The sequence below is a fragment of the Hermetia illucens genome, chromosome 5 (genome assembly GCF_905115235.1).
Source record: "Hermetia illucens chromosome 5, iHerIll2.2.curated.20191125, whole genome shotgun sequence".
Taxonomy (NCBI): domain Eukaryota; kingdom Metazoa; phylum Arthropoda; class Insecta; order Diptera; family Stratiomyidae; genus Hermetia; species Hermetia illucens.
In genome coordinates this window covers 54,698,336-54,721,904 of record NC_051853.1, presented here as the reverse complement: position 1 = coordinate 54,721,904, position 23,569 = coordinate 54,698,336, and the positions used below count along the sequence as shown (strand labels likewise).

The following is a 23,569-nucleotide window of genomic DNA, read 5'->3' as shown; positions in this document are numbered from 1 at the left end:
AGCAGCATGGTTTCGTGAAACATAGATCTACAGCTTCGTTGCTAAATGCTTTAATTGACGACAGGATGTACATGCTATTTATACCGATTTCTGTTCGTCTCCGCTGGAGTGTGCTCTCTTACAGTCCAACCATGATAATTTAGTCCGTCGGTGCTCGGTCAACAAGCTAACACTGAATGTCAACAAATGCCACTGGATGTGTTATTCGCTTAAACCCTCCCCAACATCCTTTTCCTACTCTTTCAGTCGACAACCCCTTTCCTTCAAAGAACTGGGTGTAATATTCAACAACAAATTTTTGTTTCAATTCCCACTTCGTTGATATCATCAATAGAACTTCTAAAATGTCTGGTTTTATCCTACGTTTCTCCTCCGACTTTATCTTAATTTAACCCTCCTAAGACTCTTATATTCCCTTGTCAGAAACATCCTTGAATATTGCAGTATAGTCTGGTTCCCCTTCCGCATTCGTGATTGCCGTGCTCTTGAAGTTGTACAACGCAAGTTCACCCAGACCATCTTTTACAAAAAGAACCTTCCACCGGTTGATTATCCGTCACGACTCCACACCCTCAATCTCCCCTTCCTGCAGCAACGCCGTATCTTCCTTGATATGTGTACTCTTTTCAAACTCTGCAATTGTCTGATGGACTGTTCCGCCAACTCGGATATTACTTTCCGTATCGCTTCGTTTCATAACACACATAGTGCGGACATTTTTTATGTATCCTGCGCGGAGCTCGAGATTTACTTCCAGTCTCCGATCCCGAGCCTATGCCGGTGCTACAACGTCTTACAGCTTGGATCCTTTGACTCTATTTCCTTCTCTAGTTTTCAGCGAAAAATAAGCCATTCACTTGCTCCTTCCTCTGAGGACAATATGTTATAAGGAATTTGTTTTCCGTGTATTGTTATCATTAAATAAATAAATAAATAAATAAAATACTACCTATTGCAACTGGATCACAGCAGTACCAAAAATGGAATGCCTGTTGTGTTCATAGCCAGGGAGCTCACATCGGAAATGTGTTTTACAGAGTATATTCACGTTACCACGTAAAATCTGAGCCCTCATGTAATATCCTCTGCATAACCTATAAACTATTTTGAGCTCATCTCATCTATGCCGTTCCAAAGAAGCGTCTTATTTAAAATGACTCCCAGATAATTCATTTCTTTGGATAGGCGAAGTCCGCCCTGTTTCTTTCCTTTTTTAAACGATAATATTTTGGATTCATTTAGATTTACTACAATAAAAGCCCATCGTTAAGGCATCAGCTAACAATCAGATCAACCACACACTACACACCCTTCCCATGTTTCGTCCTACAACTAAGACCACCACCACAAACTTTCTGGCTGATTTTTTGAACTTTCTCATTTTGCCTGGGAACCATTTCATTATTGTCGAGTGTATATGGACCCCTAAGCATCCGTTAAATGTGCGATTCAATGTTACAGGATGTTCGGTCGCCTAGGGAGCTGCACAGGTTCTGGTCTACTAAATCTTTCACTATGTTATCCATTATTATATAATATATCCGAGTCATCAGAATCTCGACAGATGCCGGATTTGATCTAATACTAGCACTAAGTGCGAACTTTTCAGCTGGGCTGATCTTACCTAAATAAATATAAAGGGGCTGTTCCGATAATAGGTTATTGGGAGAATTCATAGTCAACTCCCTGAAATATCGAGCATGTTTGTAGAATGATGTACTTCTACCTGGTGTGAACCAGACAATGTGAGAGCCCCAGAAAATCAAGGGAAGCCGATGGGGATTGAGGCACAACATCCGCAGCCGAAAATTGTATGGGGACTACAACCACGTTCACGGAACGCAAAATTTTTGTCTTAACCAAATTCCATCTGAATATCACTGCTAAACATGTCTACTATCTCCAACAGGCTTCTAAGGTGGCCATCAGTACCAGCATACAACTTGGTGTCATCTAAGCACATCTAGTTCCTCAGCTCGTACTTTTTGGAGGCCATATTTTATTACAAAACTATGCGCTCTAGCATCATTCAGGAGCCATCAAACGGGATTCGATGCTATACAGAACCAACAGTGATTTAATAAATCTTCCGGTAAGATGTTCCTCCGTGTGCAAATGGGCTCTGAAGGGGTGGCATTCTCAGATGAGCGCGTTAACAAGATGATTTATCATCGTCCCTTACTGTCGCCTAAAACTTTATTTGTTTGGGATTAATGTGAATGCCGGTGAGAGGGTAGTATAGGTCCCAGTATAGGCGAAAAGTGGATTGGTACCCACGATGGAGCATACAACCTTCAAGACGACTGCTAAAACAACACCAACAGCTCTACTACCAAACCCTCTCTCCAACTTCACGTAGTGCGCGCTTGGAGCTCTTTGTTAACGACAAACTGCAGACGGAGAAGGATGAAATCGAGTCTCCTGCGCTTAAAAACCGGACAACTTGTAGCAACTGGTCCTCCAGGTTGGGGCTCGGTAGGACTGAACGCGGAAAATCGATGCTACGAAACCACAGAAGGAGCCTTGGACAGTATGGAATTTAAAACGACGAACCCGACAATGACAACGGAATAACGATTTGCGCGTTTTCTCATGGAATGTGCGCTCCCTCTAGAGAGATCGAGCTACCAAGCAGCTAGCCGAAACCCTGTCCCAATATATATATATATAGGCTGTCGTAACAGCGTTGCAGGAGATGCGTTGAACAGGCCCGGTTTCCTGGAGAAGAATCAAACCATGTGCTCGGAGTAGGCTTCTTAGTCAGCCAAAAAATGAAACCGGCAGTTATCGGTTTTGAAAAGTCGCCTGGAACGGTTGGAATTACTGCCGAATTGGGTAACTTTGGAGGCTACCAATTACAGCAAACAGTTCATCAACTTATGCTGAAGGTTTGAAACAGTGAATCAATGCCTGACGACTGGCAAAGAGACGTTATTTGTCCCATACATAAAAAGGGGGATATCACAGAATCCAACAATTATAGATGTATCACGTTGCTGAGTACTATCTATAATATATTCTCCGCTCCGAACATAATTGGTCCATACCAAAGAGACTTCACTTTTGGCAAATCAGCAACACATAAGATTTTCTCTCTGTGGCAAAAGATGGAGAAACTATTGGAATATGGTCATCAGTTGCACCACCTTTCTAGTGACTTTAAGGCCGCCTTTGATAGCGTAGCCAGGGTAAAACTGTACACGGACATGAGAGAATTCGGTATCTCGGCGAAATTAATAAGACTGACTAGGCTTACCCTGACCAATGTGCTAGGCCAGATAAAAGCAGCTGGATCACTCTCAAGACAATTCAACTTTAACGACGGTTTAAGACAAGGGGATGTCCTATCATGCGTTCTCTTGACCTGGTCCTTGGAAAAGTGATCTGTGATGCTGAGATAAATGTGAGGGGTACGATCCTCTTTAAGTCCACCCAACTACTGGCCTATGCTGACGATATCAACATCATGAGAAGAACAACCCGAGGTATACAAGCTGGCTTCACCTAAATCAAACAGGCGACGCGAGACCTTGTGCTGCACATCAATGAAAGCAAGACAAAATATATGGTGGCAACGTCAGCACAGAGGACGAATCAACCAACAACATCAAACCGCACTGGTCAAACACAAACACGAACAAGAATAAGGATAGGAGAATACAACTTTGAGACCGTTGACAATTTCTCCTATCTAGCGTCAAAAATCACAACCGAAAACATCTACGACGATGAAATCTACGCACAGTTGTCGGCAGCCAATAGAGCCTATTTTACTTACAAAAACTGTTCCGCCCAATACCTATTACCATAGGATCAAAGCTCTTACTGTACAAAACAATGGTCTTGCCAGTTCTCATGTATTCCTCAGAGACTTGAGTTCTTAGTACTTCTTGTACTGTGTGTACTGTGTGTTGTACTAGAGAAGAATGCTCCGAAGAATTTTTGGCCCCCCAACATGAGAATGAACGATTCCATATCCAACATAACGCCGCAATGAGCGATACCAGGACATTCTGGTTGTGGATAAAATCTGGCTGAACAGGTTACGGTGGGCGGGTTGCTTAATCCGTATGGATGAGGATGATCCACGCCGAAAAGTCTTTAATAATAATAATAATCTTTCGCGCAACAATCCATATGGGATCAAGGCCTTGAAGTGTGTTAGAGCACTTTATTCAAGGTCATAACGGCACACTACAGGATTAGAGTACCCCATAGGAGGCAATGTGGCCAGGACTGGGCTTATCCGAGCTTATTATCCTGATTTGGCTTAGGTACTCATTCACAGCTGAGTCGACTGGTATTCGACGTTAAATCACGATACAAATCCCACTGCCACCAGTAAGATTCTTACTTGGGCAATATTTATGGTAGAAAAAGAAGATGAGGCAAACCCTGCCTGGGATGGAACAATGGCGTAGGCCAGGACACCAGGCAGCTTTTAGGGTTATCGAATTGGTGTACCTTGGCACAAAGCTTGGATGTCTGGAGTTCCTTATTAAGGCAGGCCTAGCCCGGATACCAATTGTTGCGCTGTTGATGATGATGATGGTGACGGTTTGAGCTTGAGTTTATTTCGAAGGTATAGTGCCGTCTTAAGAGTGCGAATCTTTCCACAAAAGCAGGGATACTTCTGGATAATGCTCCAACTCATCCCAGAAACATGGCATATGAGACATATGACATAAAAACGATCTTTCTTCATCCTGATGTGACAGGTTTGGTACAATGGATGGATCAAGGAATGATTGAAAGCTTGAAAAGACAATGCAGACGTAAATTACTGTCATTGCCAGGTGTAAGCCAAAGATCTTGCAGAATGGATCGAAAATTGTGACGACTAACTTGAAAACGAATTTATGACAGACGATGAAGTAATTACGCTAGCAACACAAGAAGAGCCTGTGAAAATGAAATAGAGGAGACTGATATTAAAGGAGAGGAAAAGGGCTGCAAAGAAGGTGGGATTGAAATATATTGAACAACAACCTGGGTAGATTGCGGATACAAAGTTCAAAAATATATATACCATTTACTATCCGTTCTGCTTGTAATTAAACATTTAATTGCCATCAACTTTCAAACTTTCAAACTTAAAACCATTGTGGTTGGTTCTTTAAATGAACCAATCAACAATCATCATAATCCCAAATGTATAATCAAAGGATATTAATTGCAAAGTGTATGTATGTAACGTCCTTTCAAAGGCTTTTGATAGCATTTCACCATAATCAATTTATCAAGGCTTAGTCAGTAGCAAATGGACTGATTAATCCCCAATGTTTTCTGCTGCAGAAGGAAAAAGTTATTTTTAATCATGATAAGCTAATCGAGGAGAATTGATTATGAATGGATAATTTCTAAATGCAACGAGAGCAACTGATACCGATCGTCAAACCAGGAATAATTCTGATGTGCTCGAAGATAGACTAATGTGGATGCATTACGAGGGTAAACATTTGATGTATTGCTCTTCATATCAACACAAACAAGAGCACATTGGAGCCTATCACCATTAAACATTCATAAACATTTTGATTGATTTGCCTCCAACAATCCTGGTTAGCTCTGGGCAAAGTCATCAACTTCTATCGAACACGAACATAAAATCAATTTCAATTCCATAGTGAGGGTGGAGGTGTTATGTTAGTTTGCTCTTCACTTCTATTCGAGACTGAAATTTATAGTAACAATCAAACGTTTCAAACAACTTTGAGAAATCAGATACTTATTCACAATATATTGTGTGATGTTAATGCTTATAAAGTAATAATTTTTGGAGTTTTAAATTTCATTCGGAAAATAGTTAATTTCGATTCCTTTACGTTTGACTGTAGAGTTTTATGAATCATTTGACGCAACAACCCAATTGGATCAGAGCCTTGCAGTGTGTTGGATCACTTCATTCATCACAACGGCGCACCAAAGCGCTAATTGGGCTCCTCGGAGCTGCCACTGATACCTCATTCAATAATTCGTAATGGTAAACTACAGGATTATAGTACCCTACAGGAGGCAATGTGGTCAACATTGCGCTCGCCCGAAATTATTACCCTGGTTTAACTCAGGTACTCATTCACAGTTTAGTCGACTGGTATCCCATGTTAATTCACAATACAAACCCCACTGCCACCAGTGAGATTTGAACCGCGACCTTCCGCACGACAGCCTAGTGCTCCAACCACTCAGATATCCGGACACCATTTGGGATTCCTCCTGTTAAAAACCAACAACCTGCATCATTCTGAACAGAAACTTAAGATACATACATATGTCTTTCAGAATTTCCAACTGGAAACCTTAGGGCTAGCCGAGTCTCATTAAAAGTCAGGGGTAGGACTCGAGTAGCAGTCTTGCCATTAGGATACTTCCCAGTAGGCGACACCAGGATCCCACAGGAATTAATCGTTAGACTGGCGAAGTTCTGCGAGGGGAAGGCCCTACTACTTCCTCTCGGCTGCGATGCTAACGCCCATCATCAGGTCTATGGAAATAGCAACATCCATCGAAGAGATGAGTACCTTCTGGAATTCATCCTTAGTAATAGGTAAGAACTACATAATATAGGAAACACACCAACATTCGTGACCACCACTAGGCAAGAGGTACTACACATAACTCAAGGGAATACTCTGATGAGCGGCTTGGTCAAGAATTGAAAGGTGCGAAATGAGCCTTCTATGTCGAATCACAAAATAAACAGATTCAGTATTGAGGGTAACTCGGAAATAAATAGAACAATAAGGAATCCCAGGGGAACAGACTGAGACTCCTACAGAAGACACCGGAGTGGCAACATAATTCATCTGCTGATTCATGAGCCGTGACATCAGGAGAGAAATAGAGCTAGAAACCGTGATAGTAGTGTCTCGTGTTCACTCCATGGTGGAGTATAGGTCATCCACGCAGTCAGATTGTCCTTCAGTTGCACTATCATCACACTTAATGTTATGCAAGTGGCAAGCTCAGCAGTGAGCCAATCCCAAGACGAACACAGAAACTGATGACGACTGGGATTTGGGCCCAGAGCAGCAAGATTGGGAGGCTAACGATCTACTCCCTCAACCGTCACCGTGTCAAACGTAGAAACAGTGGTGAAAGGCCTCAACAGAGTCATTATTGACGCATATGAGGCCAACTGTCCGCTTAAGACAGTGAAGTTATCAAGGAATGTACCCTGTGGAGCAGGAACCTTGCCAGGATGAGAATAAGAAAGGAGATGCGAAAACTCTTCAATAGGGCGAAACAACGCGATCAGGAAAGCAAAACCAAAGAGCTTCAAGGAATTCTGTGCAGGAATAGAACAAATCACAGAAGCATCCAAGCTATATTAAGTTAAAGTCAAACACAATATCTTTTGTCTGTCTGCAGAGGGAAGATGGGACATTTACCGAAAATGAGGAAGACAGGATACGTCTGTCTCGCACAACTCATTTTTCGCGATCCTACCCCACGGCGGAAGGAAGTGGCATTTTGTTTGACACTCCAACAACGGACAGAAAAAGGAAAAAGGTGAGTTGGGAACTAGCGAAAGAAGTATGATCGGAAGGTAGAGTAAGATGTCTGAAATCACCCGGAGTAGATAGCATTTTCCCGACTAGAAATCATCACTCCTAAGAGTGGTAAGGGATAGCATAAACATCATTCTTGCCCGCTTCCATGCCCTTGGTATGGGCATGGAAGCGGGCAAGAATGATATTTATTCCGGAAGCGGGTAAAAAGAATCCTTTCCACCTTAAATCTGTCAGACCAATCTGCCTCACTTCGCTCGCACTTAAGACGGTGGGGAAAGTTATAGATAATTACATTAGAACTAACGTACTAATACGAAATCCCCCGCATCAATGTTGGCATGGTTACTGCAGAAGGGTCAACCGAAACTGTTCTGTATCAGCTGACGGATATATTATGGGATGGGGGGAAGGAAGAAATAAATAGCACACTCTGCGTTTTTGGAAATCGAAGGAACGTTCGATAACACATCGCACAAAGAGAGATGCCCTAATTTGTAGAAGAGTTGCAAAGACCCTGGCGTTCTAGGTGGGCCGAACTTTAGAGAGTAGGCAAATAGAAGTGCCGACAGGTACAAATTCTTTTATTTTGAACAACCCTGAAGGTTATCCACAAGGGGTAATATGAAGCATGGTAGTTGATGAACTCCTAGGAGAGTGAACAAACAATGAAAGACCGGTCCAGGGTTGCGCTAATGATATTGTTTTACTCTGCAGGAGTGAATATGACAGAATTCAAACCCAACTACAAGTAACTAGTGCAGAAAGGTGGGGCTGCGCATAAATTCAGCTAAGGCGAATATGGTATCATTAACTAGGAAGCGCAAGTTTGGTCACCTGAGAACCATTAGATTACAAGGCATGGAGGTGAAACGAGTAACAGAAGATAAATATTTGGGAATCACCCTGGACCAAAAATTACTCGGGAAAATGCATAATGAAAACATATACAGGGTGCGGCAGCATAACTTTCTTTTTTAAAATGCGCGCCACTCAGTTATGATAGTTGATGTCGTAGCGGAGCGCTAGTGGTCTCGTTCAAGAGGGGATACTGTAAAGTTTTGTCCCGACACGGTTCAGTCGCCATCATTCTTTGGAATAGTGAGGAGCGTGCCTTTGCCGTTGAGGTTTACTTTTCAAGCGGATGTTCGGTTATTGCAACACAGCGTGCATTTCGGAATCGCTTTAATTTAGCCCCGTTGGCTCCCGTCCCAGACAGCAAATCAATTGTTACATGGGTCACTGTATTCAGACAAACTGCAAGTGCGACAAAAGGAAGAACTGGAGTCCCTCGGCCCGTTAGATCACCTGAGAACATTGAAGCAGTGAGAGCGTCAATGTTGCGATCGCCACGGCGTTCTGCGCGCAAACACGCATCTGCCTTTGGACTATCCGATCGTTCTGTGAGAAGAATTCTTCGTGATGATCTTCATTTTCATCCCTATAAGATGGCGATAGTGCAGGAACTTTCAGAACGTGACTTCAATTCTCGGATGAACGTGTGTGAGCTTCTTCTTGATGTCGTTCCCGAGGGTGCTATTGTTTTTTTTAGCGATGAAGCCCATTTTCATTTGTGTGGGTCGGTTAACAAACAAAACATGAGCTACTGGGCTGACACCAACCCTTGAGAATTGCATCAAAAGCCTTTGCATTCACCCAAAGTCACAGTGTGGTGTGCAATTTCCTCATCTGGAATTATTGGTCCCTGGTTTTTTGAGGAAAATGAGGTTACAGTGACAGTGAATTCGGACCGGTATGTAAACATGCTACAGAATTTTTTTTTCCCACGGCTAGAAAATTTGGATTTGGGGGACACTTGGTTCCAACAAGACGGTGCAACAGCACACACTTCAAGAGCATCGATGGCTGTTTTGAGGGAACACTTTCCAGAGCGCCTTATCTCAATTAGAGGCGATTTGGAATGGCCGGCACGTTCTCCCGATCTGTCCCCTTGTGATTTTTTCTATGGGGTTTTTTGAAATCCCGTGTTTATGTGAACCGTCCGAGAACCCTACAAGATTTGAAGACCAACATCCAAGAAGAAATTGCCAACATAACACCTGCTATGCTAACAAGAGTCATGACAAACGCCAGAAATCGGTTTACGCAATGTATGGAGAATGGGGGATGTCACCTAACAGATTTGATCTTCAAAACAATGTAAATAAAAACTTTAGACATCTACCTACATTATAAAAAATAAATAAATATTTTCCGATGCATACAATAGTTTTTATTGAGTTTTGAAAAAAAGAAGTTATGCTGCCGTACCCTGTAGTATGACTTGCTGGTCCATAGCAGGTAAAAAATGGGGATGCACCCCGAAAATACTGCACTGGATATACAATGCAATAATAACACCAATGATTACCCATGGGGCGGTAATGTGGGCATAAAAAACTGAACTCAGCACAGCAGCCAGAGAGTAACACAAATTTGAAAGACTGGCTTGGGTATGTATCAGTGCAACCTGCCCAACGGCAACCCTAGAAGTCCTTCTGAGAGTGACTCCTCTCCATCTGCACATACAAATGCAGGCGAGGAGGGTGATCCCCAGAATGTCTGGGAGTACCAGTGAGGCGAGAAGCTGCCTAAATCGAAGGAAAATTGATATTCTTTACTGTGCGAACCTACCAGGAATGGAACAGTCCAGGGTGCTCATGGAAGGATACGTGCCAAAGCGCTCGATAGACTGTTTAAACCTCACCAAGAAGAGACTCCGGATTATAGTAAGAATACTCACTGATCACTGCAGGCTAAACTGTCACCTGGGAAAGGTAGGAGTATCTACGGACCCTGTCTGTAGATTCTGTAAGGAGAGTGATGAAACTTTCACACATGCTCTGGGAGAATACTTAATAAAGTTTCTGCCAGTTATAGGTTTAAACGATAGACTATAGTTCAAAGGTATATTATAACCAGTAAAGGGGCACAATAGTTTTGTAGAACGCAGTGCGACATCCCTTGACGATATTATTATTATTGTTACATAATTTTGATTAGGTGGGAAGGAATCATGCCAGTGATCTTTTCAAAACGCCAGTTTCTTTTTAAAGTTGCCCTTTGTTCATTAATTGCAGGTATGTATGAACTTAGAATTACAAATCCACTGAAGTTCACTGAAGAAATCCAATTATCCAAACTTACAATGCAATATAACATTTCCATACATACCTTATGTTTATCTATGTGTAAAGATCGCAAATGTGGATCATAAAGTAATTTTTCTGGTTCCACGTCGATTGGTGACTGTCTACGTCCTTTGTTACACATATTCCATTGTGGATTAATAAGGCCCCAAAATGCTGGTCCTGCAACAAATAAAACAGAATATTTAGAGAACAGAATGGTCGACATACATATGTGAGTAATCAGAATGAGTTTGTTTTCTGTGTCTTCTGATTCTGCATTCAGCAAACTTAATGACTTTATTAATCTCGGGGCTGAAACTGTGGTTGCAACTCGTACACGCTTGAATATTACTCCTGGGGGTAACAACAATTGCACTTTCCTGGAAAATTAAATTGAGGAATTAAGAGATGAGGATTGCGAATATTGTTGTCGGGGCTTTGTTCCATTAGCGTTACCAAATATGCACGTATGGTGGTATTCTGGTATTCAAAAGTTTGAAAGATACACAACAGTTTTGATTAAGAATAAAAAATAAAGGATATGCATGTATGTATATCACCTAGCGTGTCGTTCCCAGTAGCCCAGTTTATGCCTTCGTTATTAACAGATGGAATTGAATTTGCAGCAAACAAAGGGGGAGGCTAGTTAGGGTGGAATGTCTCACAGTTACAACACAACGTACTGTGTTACAGGTAGCGTCTTTCGAATGTAACAAACAAGATATTCTTTCTTGCAATGTAGTTGCTCCTGTCATTCTTTAAATCTAAAATGTCTTGGCTTCTTTAGTGGTAAATCGAAAAGAAGTTTCATTGACCATCATACCTGGGGAAAGGTGGAACTAAATATGATTAATCATCCAAACAAAAACAGTTTTATTGCTCCGTTTTTAATCCAAGTCTCTTGGACTATAACTTCTTCATCTACATATATATGATATTATTGTACTGAACCTGAATATATTCGGGCAAAATTTCTTGATTGCAATGGTTGTTGGGGAAAATCGTTCTACGGAGAAGAGGATGTTCCCCGAGAGTATTAAATACCTGTAGTTGATACATGCTTCCTGACATATTTTAACTGGCTGATATAAATCGAGCCCCTGGTACTTCCGCAGGGCAACCCTGTCATTCAGTAATACTTCTTTTTTTTTTTGCTAATTCCCCTTAAGTTTAACTTTTTTTTAATTTTCCACTCCTGCAAACTGCACGTAAAAAGTTGTCTGTTAGCAACTTCACACATAGTTCACTATCGGGAGATTCAAGCATAGAACGGACAGCTTCGAAGTTTAGTTTAGACCAAACTGACTAAGGATAACAATTTGCGCCGAATTATAGCGTAATTTAGAACCACATACCCATACGACGCATGCTTGCACATGTGTCCGGATGGCTCAAGTGGTTAGAGCGCTGGGCTGTTGTAGCGGAAGGCGCGGTCCAAACCTAGTGGCAAAGGTATTTATTATCGTGACTGGATTGTGGATACCAGTTGAGTCAGCTGTGAATGAGCGCCATAGTCAAATCAGGATAATAATCTTAGGTGAGTGCAATGTTGACCACATTGCCTCCTACAGTGTACTGTAGTGTACCATTGCGGTGTTGAATGAAGTGCTCTACCACGCTTCAAGGCCTAATCCAATATGGATCGTTGCACCCATGATTATTATTAATACCCTCCCCCCCCCCAAAGACAGAATCCTAGGATTGGACAAAGTTCAATGAACTTCTTGGCGACAAAGTTGAGCTCTCTAGGCGACTCAGGACCCCTTTGGCGATAGAAGATCAATTGGAAAGTGAATCGCACACTTTTAGTGTGCTTTGAAAAGCCTTGTTCTATTTCCGGAAGTCAACGTGGCTAAACGATTCCAGGAAATCAACCAGACGACTTCTAAACCGAGCTTACAAACGTAATAAGGAGGAAGACTGGTTAAACTTTTGGAACTCATAGCGTGAACATAAGAGGCTCATAGAACGTTGTGAACGAGACTTGTTTAGAGCATATTGTCTGGAAATGGAAGGTGAAACTGCCAGACTGCGCTAGGTCGGGCTATCTTAGAAAACCAGACGGTACTTTCACGAACTCCAGAGTTGACCCTATACAGATTCTGTTGGAAGTACACCACCCGGGAGAACAGGTCTCAGAAGTGTGAGGAAGAGAGTTGGCGGCTTCTTCAAATTTTTCTACACGAAGTTGTTGTAAGGGGAATGAGGAAACTGCAAGAGCGGTTTTTACCAATGAAAAGGCGAGACCTACTATACTATGAAAACTTCAAACCACCTGATATAGATGGCATCGACCCAGCGAATCTAAGAGAGAGTATAGAGCACCTAGAGCGACTTCTAAGGAGTACTTTTCACGGATGTCTTTCTCTAGGCTACGTGGCAGAAGGTGAAGGTAGGCTTCATACCTAAAACTCGGAAAGATGACTATGCAAATCTACAGTACTTTGGCAAAGCGGCTTAACATCATTTTTGCTGAAATGTCTGGAGAGACTGGCTGAAACCGACATTAGCGAGAAGGCGCTAAGGTGACACCCACTATCTGAAAGCCAACATGCGCACCAATGAGGAAAGTCCTGTAAGTCTGCCCTTCAGTGTTTGGTTTCAAAGATAGAGGACGCAACTCTGAAAGGCGAGTCCGCGATGGGAGTGCTCGTGCACATTGAAGGGGCGTTAACTGTGCGCCCTTCCAAAAGCTCTGTGATGCCGTCAGAGCGCATGCTGTTGATGAAACTTTAATTAAGTGGATCTACGCTGCCCTGAAGTGGGCGCTGATCGCTAACTAACAACGGAAGCAACGATGGGCTGCCGTCAAGGAGGTTTACTATAGCCATTTCTGTGGAGTATGTTGATCGACTCACTACTATGCGAACTGCAAAATCCCCCAAGCGGATGACGTAGTTGGTAGTTATTCATCGAGATCCCGAACCGGTGTGTAGAAATACACAATCCGCCGTTAATTTGATTGGCAGTTGGTGCCTCAGACATGGTAATATTTTCAAAAATGGGGAAACTGAATGGTCTTTGCCTTCCAGGGGAACAATCCTTCAACTCTGCGAAGAAGTGAAATATCTGAGAGTTATTCTTGTCAACAAGCTTCTCTGGAACAAACATGTAGAGGTTATAATAAAACGAGCCATCACAGCTTATTTGCAGCGCCCGGATTTGTTTATTCAGAGCAATGTCATGAGAGGAGCTCATAGACTAATTCGATTAGATCTATAGGGAAACAATGGATGAGAGGGGGGAGGAGGATTGGGAGAACTGAATCCAGTTTTCGCAATGTCTTCCGATTCTCGGACCCCATACATCTGTTTGGTAGAAGATGTGAAGTTGTCATGGAAAGAAGAGAAAACTAGGACGAATCAGTAATAATGTTTATCAAGCTAAGCATTGGCTTCAACCGTATTTTTTGCCAAAAACCAATGCTTTCTTAACACGCGAAATTCTCTTTTAAAATGCTCTATTTCACAAACTTATAGTCCTACAACTATCAAACTTGTACAGGTGTCTTTTGAAGATTGCAGTTAATTACAAATCATATGAATTTAATACTAGTGGCGTCATCTCTGTATTAGCCTATGAACTTTTAGTCCAACACGTACCATTAACGTTACTCATAGGACCATCGAATAATTTGCTCCTACCTACAAGTTCGTTCATGATGCGGAATACACTTCTGAAATCATTGCGGCATATTTCACTTCCGTGATGGTTGCAATAACAAATTCTGTTTTGTCAAGGGACACACTACGCTGAACTTTCCGCACAGGATTGGTGTTCGAGGGCGTCACGCTCGCCATCAATCAATAGAGTTATCAATCTCATCCGTCGATGGATCCGCTTTCACAATCCCGCAGTCAGCCAAATCTCAGGCGTTGCTCAAGGTGTTTACCGCCCAATCAGCAAGATTCCTCTCCACTGTGAAGCGGCAAGTGGATCATACAGGAGGTCGATATTGAACTTGCGGGACCACAGGTCTCCAACTTGAAGGTAAGCGACCATCAAATAATGACCCCTTGTAATATTATGACGTTCTTTAACCTAGACCAAAATTTTTCAGTCAAATTTTTCAGAAATCGGTTCTTGGGTCAAGAGAACGCGCCTTGCGGTAGCCGCTAGAAACAACGCGACATGGCGACTTGGCTCTCAAGAGTTCAAAAGCACTTTGCCAGAAGAAGGAAAGGAGTACCCTCTAGAGTTCCAACATCTTACTTCGCTTAGGCCCAGATTGTCCAGCTTATATCGTTGGAATTATATCTCAAGTTGGAGGAGCGTTTGCACATTCCAGAAACCAATCATAGTCCGTTTTCGTTAGCCAAAGGTCGTAGCCGTGGGGTCAGTTCCTATCCGAGGCGTCGTTGATATTTCAGTGGCAATACAGTTTCAAAATTTGTAGGCTGCTAACATAGGCCAGCGGTTACTCACAGGGCATGTATTAAGGATTAGTTTAATTGCGACTTGGGAGTATAACAAGCCTGGGCTGATCAAGCCCTATGTCAACTGGGGCACCGTTTGCTTCACCGGAAACTCCAGCAGTTACCTGGCGGTTTTTGCAAGTTTTTCCACCGACTACTGTTTCTTTATAAGTTGAACAAGCCTGCAATTCGACCGACGTCAGTCCTGGACATTCTCCACGCGAGTGGCTTTCTGTGAACTTAACCCATTTGCATATTATCGAGCAATTTTAGGTGATGTACTGGACGTTTTGGCAGTTTTAAAATTGTGGTTCTTCCACTGGTTTCACTTTTTCGATAGTAATCTTTTGGTCCATTATAATACATAATCGACCACTGAATTCTTGGAGGGGGTCAAATACCATCCGGCTGAGATTGGGATTCGGTGAGAAACGAGCGATGCTCCCTGTGAGGAACTTTATCTTTCGTGGTCACGACATCTGCACTCGGGTAAAGTTTCACAAGTAGAAGTGAAGTGAGTTCCATAATTTCTTCATTATCGGTTTTCTTCTGGATTCCACGGATAATAATGTAAGTTGTAAAGAACAGCCTGGTTTTTGTAATGGCATTAAGTAGTTGCTTTTTGATGAGCGAAAAAATGGTAGCGTGATTCCTTGTGAAAATGAAGGTTCCATCTTGCCTAGGGTTTTGGAGACGCCTTCAAGCTCTTATCCTTTCGCGAATAAAGTGGCTCTGGCGGCAATAGAATCCTCTGCTTCTAAAACTTCTCGGGTTCTAGCATTGGTGACAACTTCCCCCTGGGTAGGATTAGTTACAAGTTGATGGCAGTCCACTTCCTTCCTGGGAACTTGAAAAAACATCTGCTATTTATGGCAGGCGGGGCTTAGAAATATTTCATAACGGTCTAATTTTAGAGCTTGCCAACAGTTGGGTCAGATAATTCAGGTCGTTGCAACAAGGGGTATTGTAAATGGGTGCCTTTCCCTAATTTATCGATGAGATACTATCCCGTTAAATCGTTGAATTCATTTAATGACTTTGAGATGCCTTTCAGATTATAGTGTCTGTTTTCTCTCTCAATAGGCTTGGAACTGCTCTGTTGGGGTTCTCGCTGACTTAGCATATTAGAAACAAAAATTAGCCCACATTTTCAAGAACTTTTATGGTTATGTAAATTTCATAGAATTAGATCCCCGTAATAATTAGACGACTAAAATACGTTATGTTACTCTTACTAATGCAATCTCCATTACATGGAATATGTGACCCTCAAAAGTGCATTACTAGAGCGAATCACGCATAAAAATCCATGAAGCATGCAATAACTCCTGCTGTTCCCTACTCCCTTCCATCAAGCAGGTTTTCCAGATATTCTGAACGCCATCAAGGTACATGTCCTGTCAGGGATGCTTAAGTGTGGCTCATTTTATTTCTGATTTGCTACTGCAATGCTATATTAAGTGGAGACGAACATACCAAGCGATACAGTTAGCATTGCTTCTCGCCTCAGAAAAAGCCAGCAGCTTGCATAAATAATGAACTTTAATTTCTCCCAGAGAATGTAAGCAAAAAAAGATTGCTTTCCAGGGAGGAAATGGATTAATTCTGTTCTGTGCAGGAGGAGAGGGCAGCCCCGGTATCGTTCTGAGTTCACCCACAAATCTGGTCGGATCGTAATACGAAAAAGAGAGAGTGGTATTGTGCTATGTACATAGCTAAGATATGTACATAAGTAGTAAGTTCCGTTTTTGGGGGAAGATACTTTGCCGCACGTAACTCCTGAACGCAGTGGAATCCCAGTTAAGATAATAATTGGATATGCGATTTATTGAGTTGAAAATGTAAAAGTGAAATGTTAATGAAAATGAAAATTACTGTATGTAATATTAAAAGCTGTGCAGGTTCCTGTCGGCTGACGGTAAATAAACCCAAGACATACACTTACATATGTATATACGCGCATATGACTTCTGCTTCCTCATTATTTTGTGTTCCTAGGGAGGACGTCGCACTTACATGTTTTCTTCCGTAAACTGGAATCTCATTTCGTTTCTCATGAAAACTACCAATTTTGGATTTATTGAGGACTTTATTTGTAATTAATATATATTCAACTGATTACGTGTGATGAACGACTGGTCCGTTGGAATCTCAGGCCTTAATTCATTTTCTACCTTCAGATTTGTCATAAATTACGAAAGACACAAAGTTCCACCAGCTTCTACTTCTGGTATCCACTTTTATAATTAATTTTTCAAAAATCAGTTTGACCCTCGTGCCGGCGCAAGGTACGATATCAAAATTATTCTTTTACATTTTAAAGGGCCAGTAATCAGGCAGTACGTCACTGCCCTTAGCGTCGATAAAAGTACCATTGACAACGGTCCCCGATTTGGCAGCGCGAAACGAGATGCACAAAGATGGATTCCCCACTCCCCACATGGGACTACTTTCGACCAAATTGACCATGTGTTAATCAAACGCCGTCACCTCTTAACCTTGATGAATGATGGAACATATAGGATCACTATCTCGTTGCTAGGGTGCTCCGGGCTCAAATAATAACACCACCTCGAATCATCTCTGACGTATAACCGTACGGGCATATTGGAGGGATAAGTTGTGTATTTTGATGAATTGCTTAATAAGCAGAATATGATGATGGGTACACGCTGTCACCACCAAGTATGGAGTAAACAATCCACCCAATTTCTCATTTTCATAATCATAAGTCGCCAGGCGCAAGTGGTTAAATATGGAGGCAACCAACTACACAAAGCGTCTCCAATTTATGCTCAAGATTTGGGACGGACAATCTGCCACCGAAGTATTACCAGCCCTACATAGTCAGTGCAATAATTACAGAGGTATCATGCTGCTTAATATCATCTACTACATAAGATATTCTCCGCTACTTCGCTACCATCATCACCAACGGCGCAACAACTGCTATCCGGTCCAGCTCTGCCTTAATAAGGAACTCCAGACATCCCGGTTTTCGGCAAAGTCCATCAATTTGATATCTCAAAAAGCTGCCGGGCGTTCTGACTTATGCCATCGTTCCATCTCAGGCAGGGTCTGCCTCAACTTCTTTTTCTACCATAGGTATTGCCCTTATAGGCTCCCTGGGCTGGATCATCCCCTTCCATACGGATTAAGTGACCCCCCCGCCCCGTAACCTATTGAGCCGGATTTTATCCACAACCTGACGGTCATGGTATAGCTAATAGATAGATCCTTATGAAGGGGAAGAGTTCGCAATTTTTCTTGCTAAGAACTTAAATCTCCGAGGAATACATGGGAACTGGCAAAATCATTGTCCTGTAGAAGCTTTGACCCTATGGTGAGATTTTTCGAGCAGAACAGTTTTTGTAAGCTGAAATAGGTTCTGTTGGCTGCCAACAACCGTGCGCGGATTTCATAGCTGTTATCGATTGTGATTTTCGAGATCAATCATCAGGAGAAATTATCAACGGTCTGAAAGCTGTAGTCTCTTATCCTTATTCTTCAAGTATGACCAGTGCGGTTTGTTGTTGTTGGTTGGTTGGTTTTTGATGCTGACGTTGCCACCATATATTTTGTCTTGCCTTCATTGATGTGCAGCCCAAGATCTCGCACCGATTGCCGCCTGCGCAATCTGGATGAAGGCAGTTTGTACGTCTCGGGTCAGGCCAAGTTAAAGACGACGCATGATAGGGCATCCCCTTGTCGGAAACCGTTCTTGATATCGAATGGTCTTGAGAGTGATCCTGTTGCTTTTATCTGGCCTCGCATATTGGTCAGGGTCAGCCTAGTCAATCAGATTTGCCTGGAGTGAAGCCTCTTCGGTATGGACCAATGACATTCTGGGCGTATGGGGCTATCCGGCCTAGTAAGAGAGCGGAGGATATCTTATAGATGGTACTCAGCAACGTGATACTTCTATAATTGCTGCACTATGTGATATCTCCCTTTTTATGTATGAGACAGATAATGCCTCTTTGCCTGTCGCCAGGCATTGATTTGCTGTCCTGCATCTTGAGAACAAGTTTATGAACCACTTGATGTAATTGATCGCCTCCGTTTTTCACCAATCCGGCTGTAATTCCATCGGCTCCTGGCGACTTATGATTTTTAAGCCACTAAGTCTTTAGTTGGCGGGACCTTGAACTCGCCGATGTTCTGGTTGCTCAGTAGTCCATCAAAGTACTCAACTCATCGCTCCAATATGCCCATTCTGTCGGAAATCAGATTTCCCTCTTTATCTCCACAGGATGAGCATCGAGGTGTGTAGATTTCATCCTGCTGGCTTGTTGGTAAAACGCCGAGTGCGATCGCCTCTTCTTCAGTTTCTGGAAATGCCGAAATCATTGGAATCTGAGATATTTCTCAGAAAGTGGAAGAAGACATCCAAATTGAATAAGAACTGATTTCCGCTAGCAATGTCATATAATCATCTGTGGTTAGTTCAATCGTGGGTGATGAGCCACGAGTTTTCTAATTGCGTCCTTCGAAGCTTTCATAGCTACATTGTTCCAGGTTTCTCACGTCAGATAGTATTTGTGATTTTTTTATTTATTAATGCTATCGGATCGGTTAATACAAGTCTGCTAGTCTGGATAGTATACATACTATCCACAGTTTCTACACGCGATCCATTTTACTTCAGGGATTGATGCCGTCTGTTGCATTTATCAACAATGACTTGGCTCTTTGGTTACTTGTCTATCAATTTTGACTAACCTCCTCGAAAGTTACCGCTAGGAAAGGAGACTTTGGCACGATACGGATGAGGGACCCAAGCAGTACACTATCACAGCAGGAGCATCACAGTTATCAGTATTGGGTCCTCTCTTATGGAACGTAATGTATAACAGGTTCCTAGTCCTTCCCGTGCCAAAGGGGGTCACAATAGTCGGTTTCGCAGACGATCTAGCCGTGGTTGTCGTCGCGAAACAGCCTGAAGACGCTGAAGTGTACGCTAACGAAACCATCAGCGGCATAAAAGTTTAGCTGGAGACGGTTCAGCTTGACCTTGTGGAGTGTAAGATGGTCTTGATTGCCAACCGTAGGAAGAGGAATACGATTATTCGCGTCGGTGCCTTATTATCACTTCGAAACCGGTTATCAAATACCTGGGGGTGATAATTGACGCTAAAACCAATTTCAAGGGACACCTGAATTATGCCTGTGAGAAAACGGAAAATCCCAGCGTATCGTTGCCGTGGATGATGTGTAACATTTGAGGCTTAAGGTACAGTCGCAGATTACTTGTGGAGGGTATGGTTCACTCTTCACTATTATGTGCAATTTCAGTTTGGGAGGATGCACTAGCATGTGAGAGTATTCGGACGAGGGTAAACCTGACTTACCGTTTAGTGGGGCTAAGGGTGTGCAGCGCCTACAGAACAATCTCAAGCGAGGCAATGTGTGTTATTGCGAGAATGATCCCGATGGATATTCTGCCAAGTGAGGCACGTTGTTTGTACGAGAAAAGGAGAAAGAATCCACCTGAAAAGAATACAGAATGCCGAAAAGCGGAAAGCAGAGAATCAGTGGAGAAGTGGCAGCAACGGGTCGATGACTCACGGAGGGGTCGCTAAGCCCACATTTTAATTCCCCGTATTGAGGAATGGATTCGTCGACGATACGGCAATTTAATTTATTAATTACGACCTGACGAAATTCCTGTCAGAGTTACAGAAAGGTGGTTACAAAAAGTATGTGCACCAATCCAGGTTGGGTGATTCTCCCTTTTGACCTGAATGTGGTTGCAGACCTGAAGACCGGGAGCATACCATGTTCCACTGTCCACAATTTTACTCAAAGCGGAGGAGCCTAGAAGACTCTCTGAAAATCAGCGTAAGCACGCTGAATATCGTCGGGAAAATTTTGAATCGGTATAACCATTTCTGAGAAAAGTGCGTGTGACAGATAGACAGACAGACATAATAATGTGGATAATAATGTATGACGGAATTTTAAAGCTGCAACTACCCAAAGGAGTGACAATCATTGGCTTCGCAGACTATATAGGACCGGCTATCGGGGCACAAGATATTGATGAGATCGATGTACTCTCAAACGAGGCAATTTTTGAAATCAGGTCTTGGCTAGAGGAAGCTGATCTGATACTCGCGGAGCATAAAACCGCAGTAGTCTTGATTACCAAGTAAAGGAAGCAAACGTCAATAAAGATCAGGATCGGTGAGCACATCATACAGTCGCAGCCAACGCTTAAATACCTAGGACCGAATGGGTGGCCAAAGACTGAAATTCCCATCTTGAAAATTGCAAGAAAATTACCAAATATAGGTGGTCCTAGTCAAAGCCGTCGGCTCCTGATCTCCAGAGTTGTTAGCTCTATCTTGCTTTATGCAGCTCTGGTCTGGGCACCGTTTTTGAAGTCGGAAGCGAATAGAAGAAAAATCGCAGCCCCATACCGATTGAGCGCATTGCGAACGTCATGCGCTTACCGTACAACAACGGATGACGCAGCTTGTGTGATAGCCGGCATGATCCTCATCGACATCTTGGTCAACGAGGGTCGATGCCTCTATGACCCATCATGTGCGATCGGCGAGTCGTATACCTACCGCCGGCAATTGGCACGAAGTGAATCTATTTTGGAATGGCAAAAAAGATGGAATGATTCACCTAAAGGACGCTGGAAACACAGGATTTTTTCAGATGTCTCTAAATGGATCAAACGAAGGCACGGTGAGGTTAGTTACCACCTAACTCAATTCCTAAACGAACACGGAGGGTACCGTGCATACCTTCATCGCTTTGGGCGTGACGACTCCCCATATTGCCCGACATGCGTGATGATTTTGGAGAATACGGAGGATGTTGTTTTTAACTGCCCGCGGTTCGGGAACGGAGGCAGAAATTGACGCCGAGGCACGGTTGACACCCAAGAATATCGTGGACCACATGCTAGTCTCTGAAACATCTTGGAGGGCGGTGGAAAAATTAATGAAGGTGATCCACAATCTGCTGAGGAGGGAGGAGCTTCGAAAGAAAATTACAAATAACGACAGGAGGCGCAGTTCATAACTTATCCTGCTCCGCGATATAATACCGAAATGGCAGTCCCGCGGGGTAAGCGAAGGAGGTGGAGGTGGTTTTAGTGAGTAAAAGTCTCACATTACCATATGGCAGGAGCCAGCGGTAGGTTTTGAACCTTTCCACCTTCCAACGTATAAAAAAAGACAGACAGACAGACATTGAACCGATTTTAATAAGGTTTTGTTTTGCAACTGTACTAACACCATGACGCAAATGAAAACCAACACCAATAAAGATCCGCAGAACGCAACTACGATCTTGATTGCCCACCGAAAGTTATCTTTTTTGTTTCGTAAAAATTCGAAGATTGCCTAGGTAGTTTCACCTCCTGTGTATGTATAATCTTCTTGGTTTGAAGTAAGAGGTCTCGTATAGTGTCAATTAACTCTGTCAGTTTGACCTTTTCACAAGAATACAAATGGAAACGCTAACAGGAAAAGGTGTGCACTTTGAAAGCACATCAGCAACAGGTTCTTAAAATGAAAATTATTTCCAGCCTGCGTTTTCATGTTCCTCGGGCTCAGAATATCGAAACCGAAAATGACTGAAATTACAAATCCGCAGGATAAACACCAGGTAGGTTTCCCATTATTAAATCGCTCCAATTTTTCGGATGACCCGCTAAAGTTAAATCACCTTAACATACTTTATCTCATATGCATGTTCAACATGTCCTTCCTCCAATAGCATATATTGGGATCGTTGTTTCCAGCACATGTTCTTCCTGAGTACTACATATGTTTATGCATGCGGCTCATTAATTTTAATGGAACAGAAAATTCATTCCGCCAAAAGTTAAATATTTACAACTTACCGGATATGCCATCATATGTCCACCACTCCTCCCAGCTACCCTTGATGCCTGTAACGGAAGATATTTACGTCTTCATTATGATAAATTAAATCATTGAAATTAATATTGAGGCATGCATATGTATTTTTATGAACTCGTATTATTGAAAGACTGAAATTTATGCTATGGGAAAAACGCATCTTTTTCACGATTTTTCGTATTATTAAATTCTGAGGTAATACGAGAAAGCCTCTTTCGAAAAAAATGGGAATTTTTTACTTTATCCAATGAAAGACTTTAAACGCCGCTTCACTCCTACGGGATGGGACATTTCCCTAGATTATGTTTATGGATATCCGCTTGGAATCGAATTGTTATAAACAGATTTTTCATATCGTATAATTTCTTTTAGGCTGCCCCGCAGATACTTATATATATGTACGTTTGTTTCGTTTGATTTCGATTGAGTTGTTATGTAGGTTGCATTTAGCACTGAAGCGGATTCATTTTTTATAAGCAGTTTATTTTCGCACTGGTAAATCGTCGTACCAAGTCTTTTAATGTACCTGTCTCCTTTAAGCTTATGTCATTTACAAGAACCTCTGCAAACTTGGTAGGAAATGATAGTCTCAATAGGCCTAATTTCATTTTACTGACGGCGATAAGAGT

At 42.4% G+C, this 23,569-nt stretch overlaps 1 protein-coding gene across 1 annotated transcript in view; it reads right to left on the bottom strand.

Annotated features, from left to right (window-relative positions):
* LOC119658419 (carbonic anhydrase-related protein 10) overlaps positions 1-23,569 on the bottom strand; it is a 180,170-nt gene that overhangs the window by 60,377 nt on the left and 96,224 nt on the right. Inside the window, exons 2-3 of the mRNA XM_038065814.1 lie at positions 22,922-22,969; positions 10,686-10,822 (exon numbers count right to left, since the gene is read on the bottom strand). Coding sequence (XP_037921742.1) covers positions 10,686-10,822; positions 22,922-22,969 — 185 coding nt within the window. The remainder of the gene's footprint in view (positions 1-10,685; positions 10,823-22,921; positions 22,970-23,569) is intronic.